This window comes from Macaca thibetana, chromosome 7 (assembly GCF_024542745.1).
Source record: "Macaca thibetana thibetana isolate TM-01 chromosome 7, ASM2454274v1, whole genome shotgun sequence".
NCBI classification, from domain to species: domain Eukaryota; kingdom Metazoa; phylum Chordata; class Mammalia; order Primates; family Cercopithecidae; genus Macaca; species Macaca thibetana.
The window spans coordinates 151,914,197-151,931,881 of NC_065584.1; the positions used below are offsets into that span (position 1 = coordinate 151,914,197).

Here is a 17,685-nt window from a genome sequence, read left to right on the forward strand (position 1 = left end):
TGTTATAAATGTAACAAGATAAGTAAAAAGAAAAACTATAGAAAATCAGAGGAAGAAGAGATCAGAAGTGATTTCCTACAGGAGATTACATTTAAGCTAGTTGTTAAAGGGTGACAAGAATTTAATAGCAGAGTCTAGAGGAGAAGAATATTCTGGAAGGAACATTATAAGAAATGCAAAAAAGTGATAGTGAGGCTCAGGTCTTACTGATTATATGTATAATTTATGACTTAAAATCAATACTTAAAAGTTCATGGCATGAACATACTGCTGTACTCAACAACATGGTGAATCTCACAACCAGTTTTGAAAGAAAAAAGTCAGATACAAAAGAATACCTACTGTAATAATCTATTTATATAAAGTTTGAAAACAGAAAAACAATAGGTGGCAACAGAATTCAGAATGCTGGCTGCCTTTGAGTTGTGGTAGTGACTGGGAGGGAGCAAAAGAGGGGCTTCTGGTGCCTGTAATGCTCTACTCCTTGCTCTGGATACTAGTTACCCACAGTGGTCACTTGGTTACAATTCATCACTTTTGCCTTTTAAAAAATGAATATTGTGGCTGGGAATGGTGGCTCACACTGGTAATCCCAGCACTTTCAAAGGCTGAGGTGGGAGGATCACCTGAGCCCAGGAGTTTAAGACTAGCCTGGACACCATGGTGAAACCTCATCTCTACACAAAATACAAAAATTACCCAGGCCTGGTGGTGTGCACCTGTAGTTCCAGCTACTCAAGAGGCTGAGGTAGGAGGATTGCTTGAGCCCAGGAGGTCAAGGCTGCAGTGAGCTGTGATTACACCACTGCACTCCAGCATGGGCAAGAGAGCAAGACCTTGTTTCAAAAAAAAAAAAAAGAAAAAGAAAAAAATGTTGTACTTCAATAAAATGTTTACATGGAAAAAAAACCCATTCACACATTTCTGGTGTGAAAAATAATTTATGGAATGCATCTCCATATATTAATTCATTAATTCCTCACAATAGCCTTATGGAAGAACAGTGATGGTGAATTTTATGTAAAATAGGATTCTATAAATTCAAAATATCATGATATAAAATAATAAATTCTTGCTTTATTTTTATTTTTATTTTTAGAAACTGGGTCTCTCTGTCACTTAGGCTGGAATGTAGTGGCATAATTATAGCTCACTGCAGCCTTAAACTCCTGGGCTCAAGCAATCCTCTCACCTCACTCAGCCTCCCAAGTAGCTGAGATTGCAGGTGCATGCCCAGATAATTTTTTTTATTTTTTGTAGAGACTGGATCTCACTATGTTGCTTAGTCTGGTCTCGAACTCCTGGCCTCAGTCGATCCTCCCACATCACCCTCCCAAAGCACTGGGATTGCAGGCATGAGCTGCTGCACCCAGCCAAATTCTGACCTTATACATAAAGGTTGAAATAATTCAAATTTGAGTGAATTTTATATATATATATACATACACACACATATACACATATATATACACATATATAGTGAATTATATGTGTTTGTGTGTCCTGTATTATTTAGTATATGAGTTCTGAAAATATAGAAAATAATAATAGATTAAATACAACCATAGTTAACAGTTTGAGCATGGCAGTTTGTGGCTCATCTGGCAGTTCTACAATGTCAGGTCCATACACACTTTCCATCTGACTGCTCTGACCTCCTGGACAGGCATCTTGTGATCTCAGGTGGCTACTCACCTCCCACCATCATGTCTTTATTTCAGTCAGCAGAGTCAGTAGGTTCCTATACCACTGGCCAGAACCTTGTCTGAAAGCCACAGAAAGCTGCAAGGCAGTCTGGGAGGTATAATTTCTGGCTGAGTAGTACATTGGATGTCAGCCAGCAGTCTTTGCCATACCTGCCATTCTTTGCCTGTCTTGAATTATGTGAGTTCAGAATTATGAAATGCTTCCAGAAACAGATCCTTTACATAAAAATTACTTGCACTGTAGATAAGAGGATTCCTGTTTTACAGAAGATAAAACAGACTCAGAGAAGTTAAATAACATACATTCTGCACTTTGCTAATTAGGTGACAGAGCTAGGAATCCAATCCAGTGCTCCAAGCCCAAGATTCTTGCCTTTACTATAGATGCCTCCCCAGGGAATTTTCTTCTGTCTCCAAGAATGCTGTTAAACCTGACCAAGAGGAATTGAGAATCCTACTGTAGCTAAGTTAAGTGGCACCAAGAAAGACCTGAGAAAGCTGGCAGAGTGGTAGGACATAAGGGTAGAGCTGGTGACCTAAGCTGTGCTTGGTGAAAGCATCAGAAACTAAGAAAGTACAGTAAAAAACAAAAAACAAACAAACAAAAAAGCCCCACTGGGCCATGAAGCAGTGACTTGCATTTTTCATTCTGCCTCTGAAATTGATAAACTGTATGCTTTGACTATTTCTCCTTTCTGTTTCTTAGTTTTCCTCTTCCATAATATGGGGACGGGGTTGGGTCAGGGTTGCCGAATATGATCATCCAGGTTGAGCACAAATTCACTAAGCAGAAGATGTGGGAGCGAAGTAGAGAGGTACAGCATAGCTCGAATCCTAACCTTTCCCGACCCTCCAGGTACTACCAGCAAATTGTAAAAATACTGAGATTCTCAAAAATACTACAAAATCTGGAGAGAAGACAATCAAGCAGACATCCTTATTTTTTCTGTCTTCTGACTACAGAGACTTTTAAGAAACGTGAAATTGGAAAGTATATAATGTGTCTGACACTTTCTGAGAAAAGTAAAGTCTTCAGGACTCTATGAAAATATTCCAGAGTGCTTGGGGGTTGAAGGTAGGGAGGGATGGCCTTATCTTCAACTAAGTAAGCAAGCCCTGATAGAAGATGTTTATCAAGATCTCAAGAGAGGCAAGAGAGCCTAAAAACTTTAACAAGGACTGCATACCTCAACAGAGGCTTCCCCTGTCCAAGCCCTCAGGTAACAGAAAGGTAGAAAAACCCCAGAATGCCCAGTTCTCACATGTTGCTGGGAGAGATCACACACTGGTACCAAATAATGGGGGAGGAGATTCTACATAACAGCAAGTAGAATGTCTGGACAGAGCTACCCAAGTACGCACAAGGAAAAAAGAAATGATATAGTCACTATAGGGATTTCCTGTGGTCTTTTGCATTTTCTCCAAGTCAGTATTTCACCCACAGCTAATGAAAGCAAGGGAGGGGAAATGGAAGGGAGAATTATGGGCTGCAAAAGACAAAGTCTAATGTAGAAACAACCTAAATGAAGGAACAGAAGGAATTTTCTCACAATTTCTTCACATTATGCTACAACCTAATAAGAACATAAATTAATTAAAATGAGCTCAAACATGAGATGATAAAATAGCAGAATAAAAAAAGGGAGATTGCAGATATAAGGAAACAAATTGAATACCAGAATACTTTATGGAACTCATAAATAAACTATAAATACAATGAACATAACAAACATTGCTGAATATTAAAATACTGACATAGAGAAAAGACTGTAAGTACAGTAAATGCAGAAGAAAAAGACAAAGGAGGTTAATTAGAAGCTAATAGATATACCTATTAGTTTGGTACAAACTATAACAAAGAAATCCAAAAATATAATGACTTAAATAAATTAGTTTATTTCTCACTCTCAAAACAGTCCACGAGTGAGAAGTCCAAGGCTGGCAGGACAGCTCTGCTCCACACAGTCGTTCAAGATATGGTTTCTTTCATCTTGATCTCCATCAGCTCCTCATTACAGTAGTTACAGGACATTCTAATCCCAAAGGTGGAAGCTGGCTCCTCTCCATACCTACATTTCAGCCCACAGGAAGGATGATGATAGTACTGCCAAGCACTCTGTGGACACGACCCAGAGGTTAGACAGGTCATTTCTGCTTACACCTTATTGACCGGAATTTGGTCATTTGTCCACATTTAGCCACAGGGGATGCTGGGAAATGTATTCTGTAAGTGGACAGCCATGTACTCAGCTGAAACTCAGGATGTACTCTTCTACAAATATTTTTTAGGTAAATATTTGGATTTCAAAGAGAAAGAATGCTTCAGACATCCAGATGAAAAGAAAGTAAATCACCTACCAGGGGTGGAAAAGCAGATGGCTGTCAGACTTCACAATAATTCTCATTGTGGAAGAAAATGGTGAAATGTCTACAAAATTTGGTGAAAAGAAAGAATGACCCCAGATGTAATTCAAGTATAAGTTGCATTAATTCTAGTAAAGTACACATGAACACTTGTTGGGAAAAACTGCTTGGTAACCAAAGCTAGCCAATTAAGAGATCAATCAAAGAGCTCAAGCAGAGAATCCATGACAAGTGAACTATTTGTGAGCACTGGACCCATTTACATGTAGAACTGATACTAAGCAATCTTAGAATTATGGTACCAAAACAGAATGGGAACATTATAAATCTGGGTGATATAAAAATAATGATACAATCATATTGGGAGGTGAGAGAGTGGCGATCAGGGCATCAAGAGAGTTCTGATTATCTCACCATTTGAAGCTAAGATATAGTATCCAAAATGAAATCATGTGGTAAATAGATCTAAACGTTTTTCAGAATCAACTTTATTTAACTCTAGAGCAGGGGTACACAAACTACTGCTTGAGGGCCACCTGTTTTTGTAAATAAAGTTTTTGTCCATTTTGGCTGTTACAACAAAAATACAATAAACTGGGTGGTTTATAAACAATAGAAATTTATTTCTCACAGTTTTGGAAGCTGAGAAGTCCAAAATCAAGCTGCTGGCAAATTTGGTGTCTGGTGAGGACCTGTTTCCTGGTTCATAGATGACGCCTTGTCTCTGTGTCCTCACATGATGGAGGGGACATGGCAGCTCTCTGGGGTCTCTTTTTATAACCCCATTCATGACGATTCCATCCTCATGATCTAACCACCTTCCAAAGGCCCCATCTCTTAAAAGTATCACATTGGTGATTAAGTTTCAACATGTGAATTTAGGGGGGACACTAACATTCAGACCGCAGCATACAGCTTCACCCATTTATTTACACATTGTCTGCCTGCTGCTTTTAACTACAAAACAACAGATCTGAACAGAGCCTTCATGCCTAAAATATTTGTTATTTGGCCCTTTAAGGAAAAATTTGCCAGACCTTGAAGAGGCATCATTTTTAATTCAGAGAAATCTTGTGGTAAAGAAATATTTATTTGAAGTTTAATAATGTGTTAGACTTAATGCAGCCTTTTTTCCTCGTGTAAAATTAATAACATAAGTCCTATTTTTTATACAAGGATGTATTAATCATTCTAAAGGTGTCAGGGATGATGGATCACCGGATGATATTTGCCTTGATTTCGTACACTTTTGTCTTTTGTATTTCTACACTGCTTGAAATCTTTATAATGGGCATACATCATTTTTACCACAATAATAAAATAGAGTGGTTTTCCTATTTGAAAACACTGGAAGCAAATATGCCATAATATTAACAGTAGTTAATTCTGGCTGATGGGAATATGATTGCTGTTTTCTTCTTTAAGCTTTTCTATATTTTTTACATTTTCAAAAATTTTCGGCTGCGCGCATTGGTTCATACCTGTAATCCCAACACTTTGGGAGGCCAAGGCAGGAGGATGGCTTGAGCTCAGGAGTTCAAGACCAGCCTGGGCAACATAGTGAAACCCCGTCTCTACAAAAAAACACAAAAAAGTAACCAGGTGTGTCAGTGCACACTTGTGGTCCCAGCTACCTGGGAGGCCGAGGTGGGAGGATCACCTGAGCTCAGGAGGTGAAGGCTGCAATAAGCTTTGATCATGCCACTGAACTCCAGCCTGGGTGGCAGAGTAAGACTCTGTCTCAAAAAAAAATTTTTAAAGCTATTATAGAAGATTTAACATCAAGTGATAAAGTTCCAAATTCCAGTTGAGGAAATAATAATGAAAAACTAGCTATAAGGGACATTGTTCTATTTATAATATGATTTATATTATATCATATTATACAAACTACAAAGTATGGTTGCAGAATAAAGTATAATAAAAAGCATGACAAAAAGAAGCAGCCACAGCAGATGATATTTGAATCCTTTCAGGCGATCAGCACATTCATAAAGCTGGTTTCTTTAATTTGCATCAGTTTCAGTCTACCTTTCCAGTCTCATTCCCTCATCCTACCCTCCTCATACCCATACCCTATACTCCAGTCACATAGAGCTCCTCCTCATCAGTGAAATCTTTATGCATAAAATATGCTATTTTGCACCATTGCTACCACTTTTTCTACCTATAACTGCATCCTCTTCTCCACCTGATATAATTTAGTTCTTTCTTTAAGATGCAATTTAAATATCACTTACTGCAGTACATCTTAACTTTGGCTGTGCATCAGAATCACCTGGGGAGCTTTCTAGAAATACTGAGACCCAGGCCTCAGCCCACCTATTCTGAGTTAATTGCCCAGGGTTGGGGCCCAGGCAGCAGTATTTTTAAAAGCTCCCTGAGTGATTCTAACATACAGCCAGGGCTGAGAGTCGCTGCAAAGCCTTCTGCAATACAAGCAGGCAGAGTTAATTACTCCCTCTTCTATACTCCTACAGCCCTTAGCTTTTCCATTGCTCATGAAATTTAATGCTCATCGTGTTAAAGTTAGTGTTATATAGTAAGTGCTCAGTAAATGCTGAAGGTCGTTTCATTCCTTCACCCTCCAACCAAGCATACACAAAAGTGGTTATGCTTACCGTGGAACAGGACAGCACAGTGGGCAGATGTTTCCTATCTGACGCTATCTGAGGGATTTATTTCTGTCAACGAAAACACGACCTTCCATTTCCCAACACATACCCACACACACATACACACACGTGCACACACACACACTACACACACAGTCACCTCACTGCCTTTTCAGCATAGTTCTTCGATCTGGTGTTTACATTGTTTAGACTGATGCAATTGAAAGAATTAAAGCAGTGTTATGAATGTGCTGATTGCCTGACAGAGTCTGAACATCACCTGCCTACTCTCCTCTCCTTTGTGTCATCCTTTATATTGTGTTTTATGTTGGATCCTGCTGCTTTAGCTTGCCAGAGCAGGTTGTCAGGTGTTCTTTGTCAAAGGCTTTCAGAAAATCCAGATAAATTATGCTCTGTGTCCTGAAACTGCCAAGCCTATATTTTACATCATCACAGTGCTTGACAGGTTTATTTAAGTTGAATCTTTCTCTCCTCCTCCGATTTACCTTTGTCTCACTGACCCCTATATCAATCAGACAAGTGGAGACCCTGCCACTTTTGATATTGAATATCCTCAGCTATGTACATGCCTTCTAGAGCACAGTGCATTGGGTATCTCTGCCTCTCTGATTAGGAGGAGATCCTGGAAGCTACTCATGTCTGGAGATGAGGTGGGGAGAGGAGAGCTGAGTGTGAGGGCAAGAAACCAAGGTGGATCAGGAAGACCAAAGTCTCATAATAAATAAATCTTACGAGTCCCACACTCTCATTAAGGTGAGGCTGGTAGCACCTCCCTTTCCCCTTCTGACTCACCTGGGGAGACACAGATTGCGCTAACAGTCTATTCTTTCCTATTCAAAATACTATTTATATTTATTTACCAAACATCATCAAAGTGTTTGATACTCATGGTGTTACCACATCCTGGCAGTGGGGGCCCTAACCCTTTCTCCAGACATTTCTCAGCTCATAGATACTTATTTTGTGAAGTGATTTTCTCCCCCGGTCTCGATGAAGCTTTCCCTTTGTTTTTCCTTAAAGTCACTATGACCTTAATGGCAATAAGGTATTGTGCCACCGAGTCCAATGGCAAATTTTACTAATGTAAAATCAGATTAATTTCAGAATTGAATAATCTGTGCATCTCTAGTATACTGTATGGCCTGAAACAAATCTAATCTTTATGTCTTAAGTTCTTTATTAGTTAAATAGCAAACTGTTACCTAGTTCCCTTGGAAGTTATGCAAATTAATTAATGTTTGGAAAATGACTTGAAAATTCAGTCTATAAATACCAAACAGTTGCATCTTCCCTGCTGAGAGAACCCAAGTAATTCATAAACTCCTATAATAAAGGTAAAAATGGTGTAGTTGGACTATACAAACAAATGTGATTTATATGCAATATATGTAATCTTTAAAATCTAGAAACCATTTAATAGAAACAATTCATATTTTGTAACTGTAATAAAAACATTTTATGACTTTAGGAAAAGTAATTATCTTCTATAACTAATCCAGATATTGTGTCTTTGTAACCATCTCTGAGATCTGCAAAAAAATCTACTCAGGATTAATATTGATTGATATGTTTATCTTTTAATTCTTCCAGGTTTTTTTTTAACATTAACACTCTAACATTTATTTCCTGGGAAATTTTTTGGTACAAAACTTTGCTGTATTCAAAACCTCCTCTGTCAAGATTTAGCATTTTTATATTGTAGTCATTAAAATTGAACAAAATCTTAATAGTTCTTTTATTAACTACTATGTTGACTTTATATAGTGGAAACCACAACATGTTAATTGGATTTAATTAGCTATTTTAAATTACACAAACTCCTGACAGTAGTAGACAATAGCACAGAGCATTCATGAGCAATAAAATTGGAGCTGATATTGCTACTTTATTAAAACTTAATGCAACTATTCATAACTTTATTGTTTACAAGAAGAAAACTGTGTTCACTGTGAAGGCAGAAATGTTTGCTGAAACAAATTTTTGATTATCTAGGTAAATGTTCCAAAGTTAATCAAAGGGTCTACCGTATCCAACCTCACGGTTCTGCCGTCTTCTCATCGCACAGATCCCTATTTCACTCCTGTACCAGTCTTACAAGCAGATGCCCGCAAAGGTTAGTGATTCGATAGCCATTTTATGCGTTTAGGAACTTAAGAGAAAGAGCATTGAGGTAGGATCGGAGGCCTGAATTTGGACTCTGGCTCACCTACTGATTCTCCTGGGTGACCTCAGACAAGTCAGGTCCTCACTCTGGTCTGAGTTTCCTGCTCTGTAAATCAAAAAGTTGGACAAGACAATCACTAGAGTCCCTTCCACCTTTAAAATTCATCATTCTATGGATTTAATATTGATTATATTAAATATAGATGGTGTTATTACCTAGTAAAATGATCATTGTGTTTATGTGATAGCATTAGAATTTATTAAGTTTCTGAGCAGATCATTTCTGATATATTATTATTCTGGCAGCATTTTAAAAATTTATTTCAATATCCTATTATAAGGAAATATGAAGCCAGAATTAATGTAATTAGTGTTTAAACTATGCATGTTTTAGTCTAAACTCTAGTCTTGTGAAACCAGTGGATTTTGTTTTTAAGCAAAGGATTTCATCTTTATCTCAGTATCTCTAGTACCTAGAACCATATCCCGCATTTTGTAGATACTAAGTGTAGGTTGAGTGAATAAGAAAATGAAAGAATAAGCAAACAAGTGACCAAATACTGAATGTTCTAAGTGTAACCATCTCTGGTATTTAATTTAATTGACCAAAGTGTTAAAGAATGCCTAAGTGGATCCCTTTCCTATCTCAAATATAACTTAGTGAGATGGTCTTTAATTACTTCTTATCTCACTTTCTGCCCATTGGTCTGGAATATTTAGGACCCAAAGCTGGTTCCCAAAGGTTATTCTGCCACCTGGAAATCCAAAGTTCTCCAGCTTCTAGCTACTGCATCCTCTGTCTGCTGGTGGTAGATAACCTGACATTATTATAAGTCTCTGGATTTGTTAAGCTCACAACTTTAATAGTTATAAACCATTGTTCAGCAATCTTTGTGACATATGCTTTCTAGTTAGCTTATGTAATATTTACTTGCTGGGAATACTAAATAACACCAGCAGAGTGTTCCCATTTCTTGCTTTAATACCATCTTATATTCTTCCTGAACCAAATTAGGATGAATGAAATAGTGAATGAATGAATGAATGGATCGATATATCCTTCTGTCTGTCTGTCTGTCTATCTATCTCTCTACTATGCTTTAGCAATAGAGACAATAAAAAGTTGCCACAAAATAAAGGTAAATCTAGAATTTTGGCAACTTCATCCAGAAATAAAATCACATTTTCATTTCTAAATTATCTTCATGAGAACACATGGCCTACCATAATATTAGGGATTAATAAATTAATCGACAAATATTTATTGAGTACTTGCAATATGTCTGGTATTGTGCAAGATACTATGAATGTCAGGAAGCCACAAGTCACAGAAATATAAATACAGTGTCTATATTTTTTTAGGTGTTTCTAATGCCCTTAAATGTTGTTTAAGCCTCACCCCAGATCTACACAGGTCCAGAATGAGGTGAAAGACTAATAACATGCCGAAGAGAGAATCATTTTGAAAAATGAACTTTAAACTTTCCTACTTTTTCTTGAATACCTGGCTAAATCCAAAAAAGAAAGCTTCACCCCACCCCTCCAAATGGTTAAGAATACAAGTTTTACATTACATAGACCAAATTTCAGCTTGGGTCTGTGACCTGAGGCAAATTGCTCTCTGTCTTAGAATAAACTCCGAACTCTATGAACAAGGCGTACTTGATCTGGCCCTCACCTACATCTCCATTTCTCATCCCACTCAGCTGTCTTTATACTTAGCCCCCTAAGCCTTCTCTCTAATCTTTATCAGGCCAAGCACATTTGCAGATCAGGCCTTCACAAGTGCCTTTTCCTCTGCCAGTAAGGGCCACTTCCTCAAGCACCTGTCCTTTTCCTTCAGAGATTATCACAGTTTATCATAATATATTTATTTTAAATCTATTTAATATCTTCTTCACCACTAGAGGCTCCATGAGGTCTTTCTGGTTCGCCACTGCATCCCCAGCCCACAGAATAGTTCTTGACACATAATAGGCACTTTATTAGTTAAATGAATGACAGAATGAATGAACTTATAATTCTTAATCTATTCAACAGGAAAGTAAGAGTGGATTTAATAAAACCTGGTGTTTTATTAAACATGATGAGGATTTAATAAAACAATGGTGTTAAAGGATAACTTTCAAAAACAGCTAAAATCACGACTGTCATACAAACATAAAATGAACACAGGTCAAAGATTTTTATTTAATTCATCAGTTAACAACCGGTTCAAAGAGAATCCAAAGAATGGACACATTTGTAGATCAGGAATATTGAAGTAAATTTGCAAATAAATGCAAAATTGGATTTCCCATGAGGAGAATTCCCCTTCACCAGACAGAATTTGTTTTCATGTCTATAGATAAGAATTATTTGCATTATGATCAGTTATTTATAAAGTAACCTCAATATCTACAGTGTCGTAAGTAGCCTAATCAAAGACTAGGCTCAGATATTCACTGGAGATTTCAGGACTCTATTAAAAGGGTATCCAGTGATCCCATTTGCTTATTCTAAAACTTAAAAAAAAATATTATAATCTTCTCCCCTTTTGACCAAAACAATCTCAAAAACCAAAAAATCGCAGAATAAGGCTGGTCTCAGTAGGTTTGGCCTGATAATTTACATAGGTGGAGCAAAAATGTTCATTACCATATAAACTACTTTAAATTTGCTTTGTTGGAAGTTTTTGTAGGGAATCTCAGCCTGAATAAAATCCCCTATTATTTGCTATCCCAAGGCTAGGAAATCAAGCCCAAGAAACTCTGTTCATCAGATTTCAACTGCAGGACCTATACATTTGGGTACATTTCTCTCTTCTAGAAGTCCTCCAAATATCTTAAAGTTCTTGGGGCTATAGCATGTAACCTTCCTTACCACTTAAAAGGCTGAAAATCATGTAAGCCATATACCAGGCTAGTTTTTCTGGGAGGACTTTGTAAGCATTGGCTCTATCACGCATCAACCTTGATTCTGTAAAAGTGACTCGTCGGCTGGGCACAGTGGTTCCGCCTGTAATCCCAGCACTTTGGGAGGCCAAGGCGAGCAGATCACCTGAGGTCAGGAGTTCGAAAGCAGCCTGGCCAACATGGCAAAACCTCATCTCTACTAAAAATACAAAAATTAGCCAGGTGTGATGGTGGGCACCTGTAATCCCAGCTACTCGGGAGGCTGAAGCACAAGAATTGCTTGAACCCAGGAGGCAGAGGTGCAATGAGCCATGATCATGACACTGCACTCCAGTCTGGGCAACAGAGAGAGACTCCTTCTCAAAAAAAAAGAAAAAGTAACTTGTTATACCTGATTAAATAAACATTATTCTCAAATATAAAATTCTAGGCAAGGCGTTGGCTCAATAGTGATTTTTCGAATTATATCTTAGTACAAAGAGAACAGCATCGAAACTATGTAAATTACTATATTGCCCTGAAAAGTAGAGACTCAATGAGAGTTTCTGAATTTGGGATGTCCAGGGAGCACATTCAAAGCATTACAAGTTTCATTTCTTTATTTTTGGTAATTTTATGAATATTCAATTTATGTAAGCACTTATTTATCTCTACAAGCCAATCAGAACAGAATTCCTTTAAGAGCCTTTATGATCTAATTTATTAACGCCATATAGAGACAGGAAAACATTCTACACTCACAATGTGAGATAAGGAACTTTCTGAATTATGGATACAAAGACATATGGATAGAGTGTATATCCTCAATTCTACCGTTTCAGCCACAGATAAATAGAGAATAAACACAGTGGCCAGACGCAGTGGCTCATGCCTCTAATCCCAGCATTTTGGGAGGCTACCAACATAGACAGATTGCTGGAGTCTGGGAGTTCGAGACCAGCCTGGGCAACATGGCAAAACCCCAACCCCAACAAAAAATACAAAAGTGAGCTGGGCATGGTGGTGAACCTGTAGTCCCAGCTACTCAGAAGGCTGAGGCGAGAGGATGGCTTGAGCCCTAGAGGCAGAGGTTGCAGTGAACTGAGATCATGCCACTGTACTCTAGCCTGGGCTACAGAGTGTCTTAAAAAAAAAAAGAAAAGAAAGAAAAAGAAAAAAAAAGAAAGAGAAAATAAAAACACAAAAAGCTTACCAGTCCAGATATCAAAGAGTTGTTCTCCTTCCTTGTGAACAAGAAATTCCTAATTTGAGCTCAAAATAGACAGATGGACAAAAACTAACAAACTATGCTCTCTATAAGACATTAGATCATTTCCAGAGATCACCAAATTCCCAATCATGGCAGCTGCCAACAGGGAATAACTTGCCATTCATAAATGAATGAAAAAGAAAAACAAATTAATAGAGAGTAAAATTAAAATTAGAAAAACAAGAAACTTTAAATTAACCTGTGGGGGCCAAGAAAAATCATGCCTGGGCTTGGCTTCCTGTGAGATACATCATTTCTGATGATTTCAGGTGACCCTTTTGCTCATCTCAGTGGGAACTCCAAAACTGTTAAAGGATGATTTTTTCAAAAGTAAAGTTATGACTCTTATATAAATATAAAATGAACACATGTCAAAGACTTTATTAACTTATTAATTGAGGGAACTAGCAAGATGTTACAGTAAATTCAAAGGACAATCCAAATAAACACATTTATAAATTGAGAGTATTTAAATAAATTTGCAAATGGATGCAAAACTGCCTTTCAGGGACTTGTCCTTCCACATGTAAGAATTTAAATTTGCATGTGTAGAAACAAGAATTAGTGACATTCTTATCAGATTTCTACAAATGAACCTTAATCTTTATGGAATTATAAAATGGACAGTTAAAAACAAAGATACAGCCTAGCACAGTGGCTCACACCCATAATCCCAAAACCTTGCTAGCCCAAGGCAGGAAGATTGGTTGAAGCCAGGAGTTCAAGACTAGCCTGGACAATATAGCGAGACCTAGTCTCTACATCAAAAAAAAAAAAAAAAAAAAAAAAAGCCAGATGTGATGGTGCTATTCCAATAGTTTCAGCTACTTGGAAGGATAAGGCAGGAGGATCACTTTAGCCCAGGCATTCAAGGGTGCAGTGAGCTATGATGGTGCCACTGCACTCCAACCTGATCAACAGAATGAGACCTTGTCTCTAAAAAAGCAAAACAAAACAAAGATGCACAGAGTACTGTAGGACTATAGGTCAGATAATCTTCAGAGGTTCCAGCATTTCAGTGAAAAGATACTCAGTAATCTCTTCTACTTATTCCAAAGTCTTAATTTTTTCCTTCCAATAGTAGATGGACACACATATGTGTTTGTCTGAAATTAAGATGATTGCTTCAACCAGCACTAAAGCATGGGTTGAAATAGTGCTTATAGTCTTCAGAATTCTCAGAGAATGAAACTGACTCTTGAATTGAAAATATACTGAATTATAAGGAGACCTGTTTTTCACATCTGCAAAACAGGCAGAGTTCTTGGAAATGAAATTTGATATTTATAGGTGGAAAGTATTTGTGAGAACAAAGAATTAGTCTTAACAAGATTTTTAAAGTAGTTCAATCTAGTGTTATAAAAATTAAAACCCGAAGTACTAATTTCAAAAAGGTCCTAAAGTGTTATACTCTGGATCAGTAGTTTTTAAGTGTTAAGAGTACAAAAGATTAACCTGGAGTGCTTATTTAACGTATATGTTACTGGGCCCCAATTCTAGTGGTTCTCAAACTTCAGTGCACATGAATATCTCCTGGAGCCTTCAATAATGCAGATTACCAGGCTCTGTCCTCAGAAGTTTGGACAGGTCTGAGTTGGGGCCCAGGAATTTGCTTTTAATAAGAAATTCTTCCCCTAAATGAGTCTGCAGTAAGTAAACTGAAGATTTCTCTTTGGAATCATTGTTTTACAAGTGAACGTTTTTCAGCTCTCCAACCCTTCAGTGATCATTCTACTGAATTCCTATAACACTAGACTAACATTCTTAATAGTAATATAGTATAGAGGTCATAAGGTAAATGGAAATAATATTGGTCCCTCTTAGAAGGGACCAAGTTGTGTGCCAAATTCTTCAACTTAGGCCAACTTGAATACACAGTTTGTATTCTAGGATTTTGTTGAGACCCAGAGTTCTTTACTTACTTTCTATTATGTAAAAGAACAAGAAGAAACTGAAGCCCTATCACAAATTTATTGCAAGTCGTCCCCAAGTTTCTAGGTTTCTGGTTTCAATATAGTAGATCCACCTTAACAAAAGTTTTCCCTCTAACAGCAGGCTTTGGTCGATCATTCATTGATTTATTCATTTGTTTATTCATTTAATGATGTCTCTTATCCTTTAAAAGATTTGGCACCAGCCATGGTAACACAGTATGAATGCTAGGAATTGTGAATTAGTTACATTAATACTAACCATTTTGCCCAGTTGTATCAAAATAACCTATCTGAGCATTAATATCTTCTGGTGATATGAGAAATGTCTGAAAATAACTCCTTATTTCATAAAGCATGACTGATTATACAACAGGGGCATGGTTTCAAGTACACAGATTTCCTTCTTTTGGAACAAAGGATCTCCTTAGTTATTAAGAATGTGTGCCTGATTTCTCTGAATTTTAAAAAGAGCAATAGTATTACCAATGATTGAAAATACCATAAGTATAAAGAAGTTTTAGTTTGCCTTGAAATTATATTTCCACTTTAAAATGAAATTACTTTAGTGCAATTTTATTTCATGTTACTGCCATTGGAAATGACATTTTTCCTTGGGTTAGAATATTACATTTAAATGAATGTGTATTGTAGCTATTTTTTCATGCAAAGGATTAAGGCACTAGATGTACCCTCACAAATAAGATGATGAATGGAGTAAATTACACTTGTGAAATTTATAGAGCTCTGACTTTGTGGAATTGCTTGGAATTAAACTCACATTCTATTAATGTTTCTTTTTAGGGATTTTAAGTATGATAGAACGAGGGCTGATTCCACCAACAGCAAGGATTACCTTTCAGAATCCACCCATTATACCCAGAGCAGCTCCCCTGCACAGTTTTGGTGAAGCACGTAAGATTCCAGCTGCAGGTAAGACGCTCTCGCGTGTCTGTTCAGTTGGGGACACACAGATATTATCTCTGCCCCAAATCTAGCCTTCTAGTAGCCAACTTTTGTCCTCAATAATAGGACAAGATGAAAGTTGTAATCATCCTGAGTTTCACTTTAGTAAATAAATCAATTGGGCCGGGTACAGGCACACCTGTAATCCCAGCACTTTGGGAGGCCAAGGCAGGTGAATCATCTGAAGTCAGGAGTTTGAGACCAGCCTGGACAACATGATGAAACCCTGTCTCTACTACAAATACAAAATTAGTGGACGTGGTGGCTCCTGCCTGCAATCCCAGCTCCTTGGGAGGCTGAGGCAGGAGAATCACTTGAACCTGGGAGGCAGAGGTTGCTGTGAGTGAAGATCACGCCACTGCACTCCAGCCTGGGCAACAAGGGCGAAACTCCGTCTCAAAAAAATAAATAAATAAATAAAAATAAATTAACTTTAGCCATCTTTGTAAATTACATATTGAGGGCCTGTGTTCTCTGTGTGTGTTAGAAGGTTCGTATTTTCAAAGGGCTTACAGTTTGGCTGGGGAAACAAGATAGATATAATAAAGATAAATAACGATATAAAGTGACATGGAACAAAAACCAAATGGACTTTAAAGTCTAGTGCCATGGGAGTTCAGAGTAATAATTGCTGAGGGCTGAGATAATGGAAGAAGATTTCAAAGAAAATACTGGATGAAATAGGGTGCTAGAGAGAAGCACCGACCTGGGAATCTAGTAACTCGTTGCAGAATCTTGGGCAAACCATTTACTTTCTCTGGGCTGCAGTTTTCCCAGTCATATAATGATAGGTTTTGGCTGAATTAATTCATATTTAATTATTTGTTATATAAATAATTTTTTCCTAATATTTAAAAATAAATAAATATTTGTCGAGTTATTGTTTTATCCAAAGTAGCGTCTAGGTGCTGGAGATCCAGCAGAAAATGTCAGACAGCGGTTCTGTTCTCATGGTGTTTATATTCTAGAGGGAGACAGGTACTAAGCAGAGAAGTAAATGAGAATTTCAGCGAGTGATAAATGCTAGAAATAAAACAATATGGGTTAGAGAATGATAAGGAGGGGGCTACTTTGCTTGTGAGGGAAGGGTCAAGGAATGTCTCTCAGAAGAGATAGGAGGCTTGAGCTGAGATTCAAACGATGAAGAAAAGCCGGTCATGTAGAGATCTAGAGAAGAGCATTTTAGATATATGACAGCACAGGGACAAAGGCCCTTCATGAGCAAGAAGGCCAAACTATGAGCAAGGGAGAAAAAGGGAAGAGATGAAGGTGGAGAAGTAGAGAGGGATTATGTGCTGTAGGCTAGAGCCAAGACTGAGTTGTCCTCAATATTTACTCTTCCCCTACCTCCATAGTAATAGAGTTGTGGGTCGGCACATGTCATTTTAACTGAAGACATTTCCCAGGCTTACTTGCTGCTGGGTGTGCCATGTGAGGAGGCTGTGGACAATGAAGATGTTAAGCAGAAGTAGACTGAAAAAGTTCTGGACTGTGCTCTTTAGAGAAAAGAAGCATAGCCCCTTTTTTGCCTTTCCTTCTTCTGGCTAGCTGGGATGCAGATGTGATGATGAAACTTGGGCATGCATTTTGGAGCCAGAGATGGAACTCCATGTTGAGTCTTGCAGAACTGCCCTGCCAACCCAGGACTGCCTTCCTTTGAACTGTGTATGAGAGATAAAGAACTCTTAATTTATTTAAACGACTCAGCGTATCTTTAAGATCTTTCTTTTTAAATACCTTAGACTATACCAGAATCAGCATGGCAGCCTTCCAAAC

The 17,685-nt window shown here is 37.6% G+C and overlaps 1 protein-coding gene across 2 annotated transcripts in view; it reads left to right on the plus strand.

The window, feature by feature from the left end:
- IQCH (IQ motif containing H) overlaps window positions 1–17,685 on the plus strand; it is a 257,001-nt gene that overhangs the window by 75,593 nt on the left and 163,723 nt on the right. For both annotated transcript variants that reach the window (XM_050795929.1, XM_050795930.1), the window contains exons 6-7: window positions 8,699–8,819; window positions 15,748–15,876. In XM_050795929.1, the coding sequence (XP_050651886.1) occupies window positions 8,699–8,819; window positions 15,748–15,876 (250 nt within the window). The remainder of the gene's footprint in view (window positions 1–8,698; window positions 8,820–15,747; window positions 15,877–17,685) is intronic.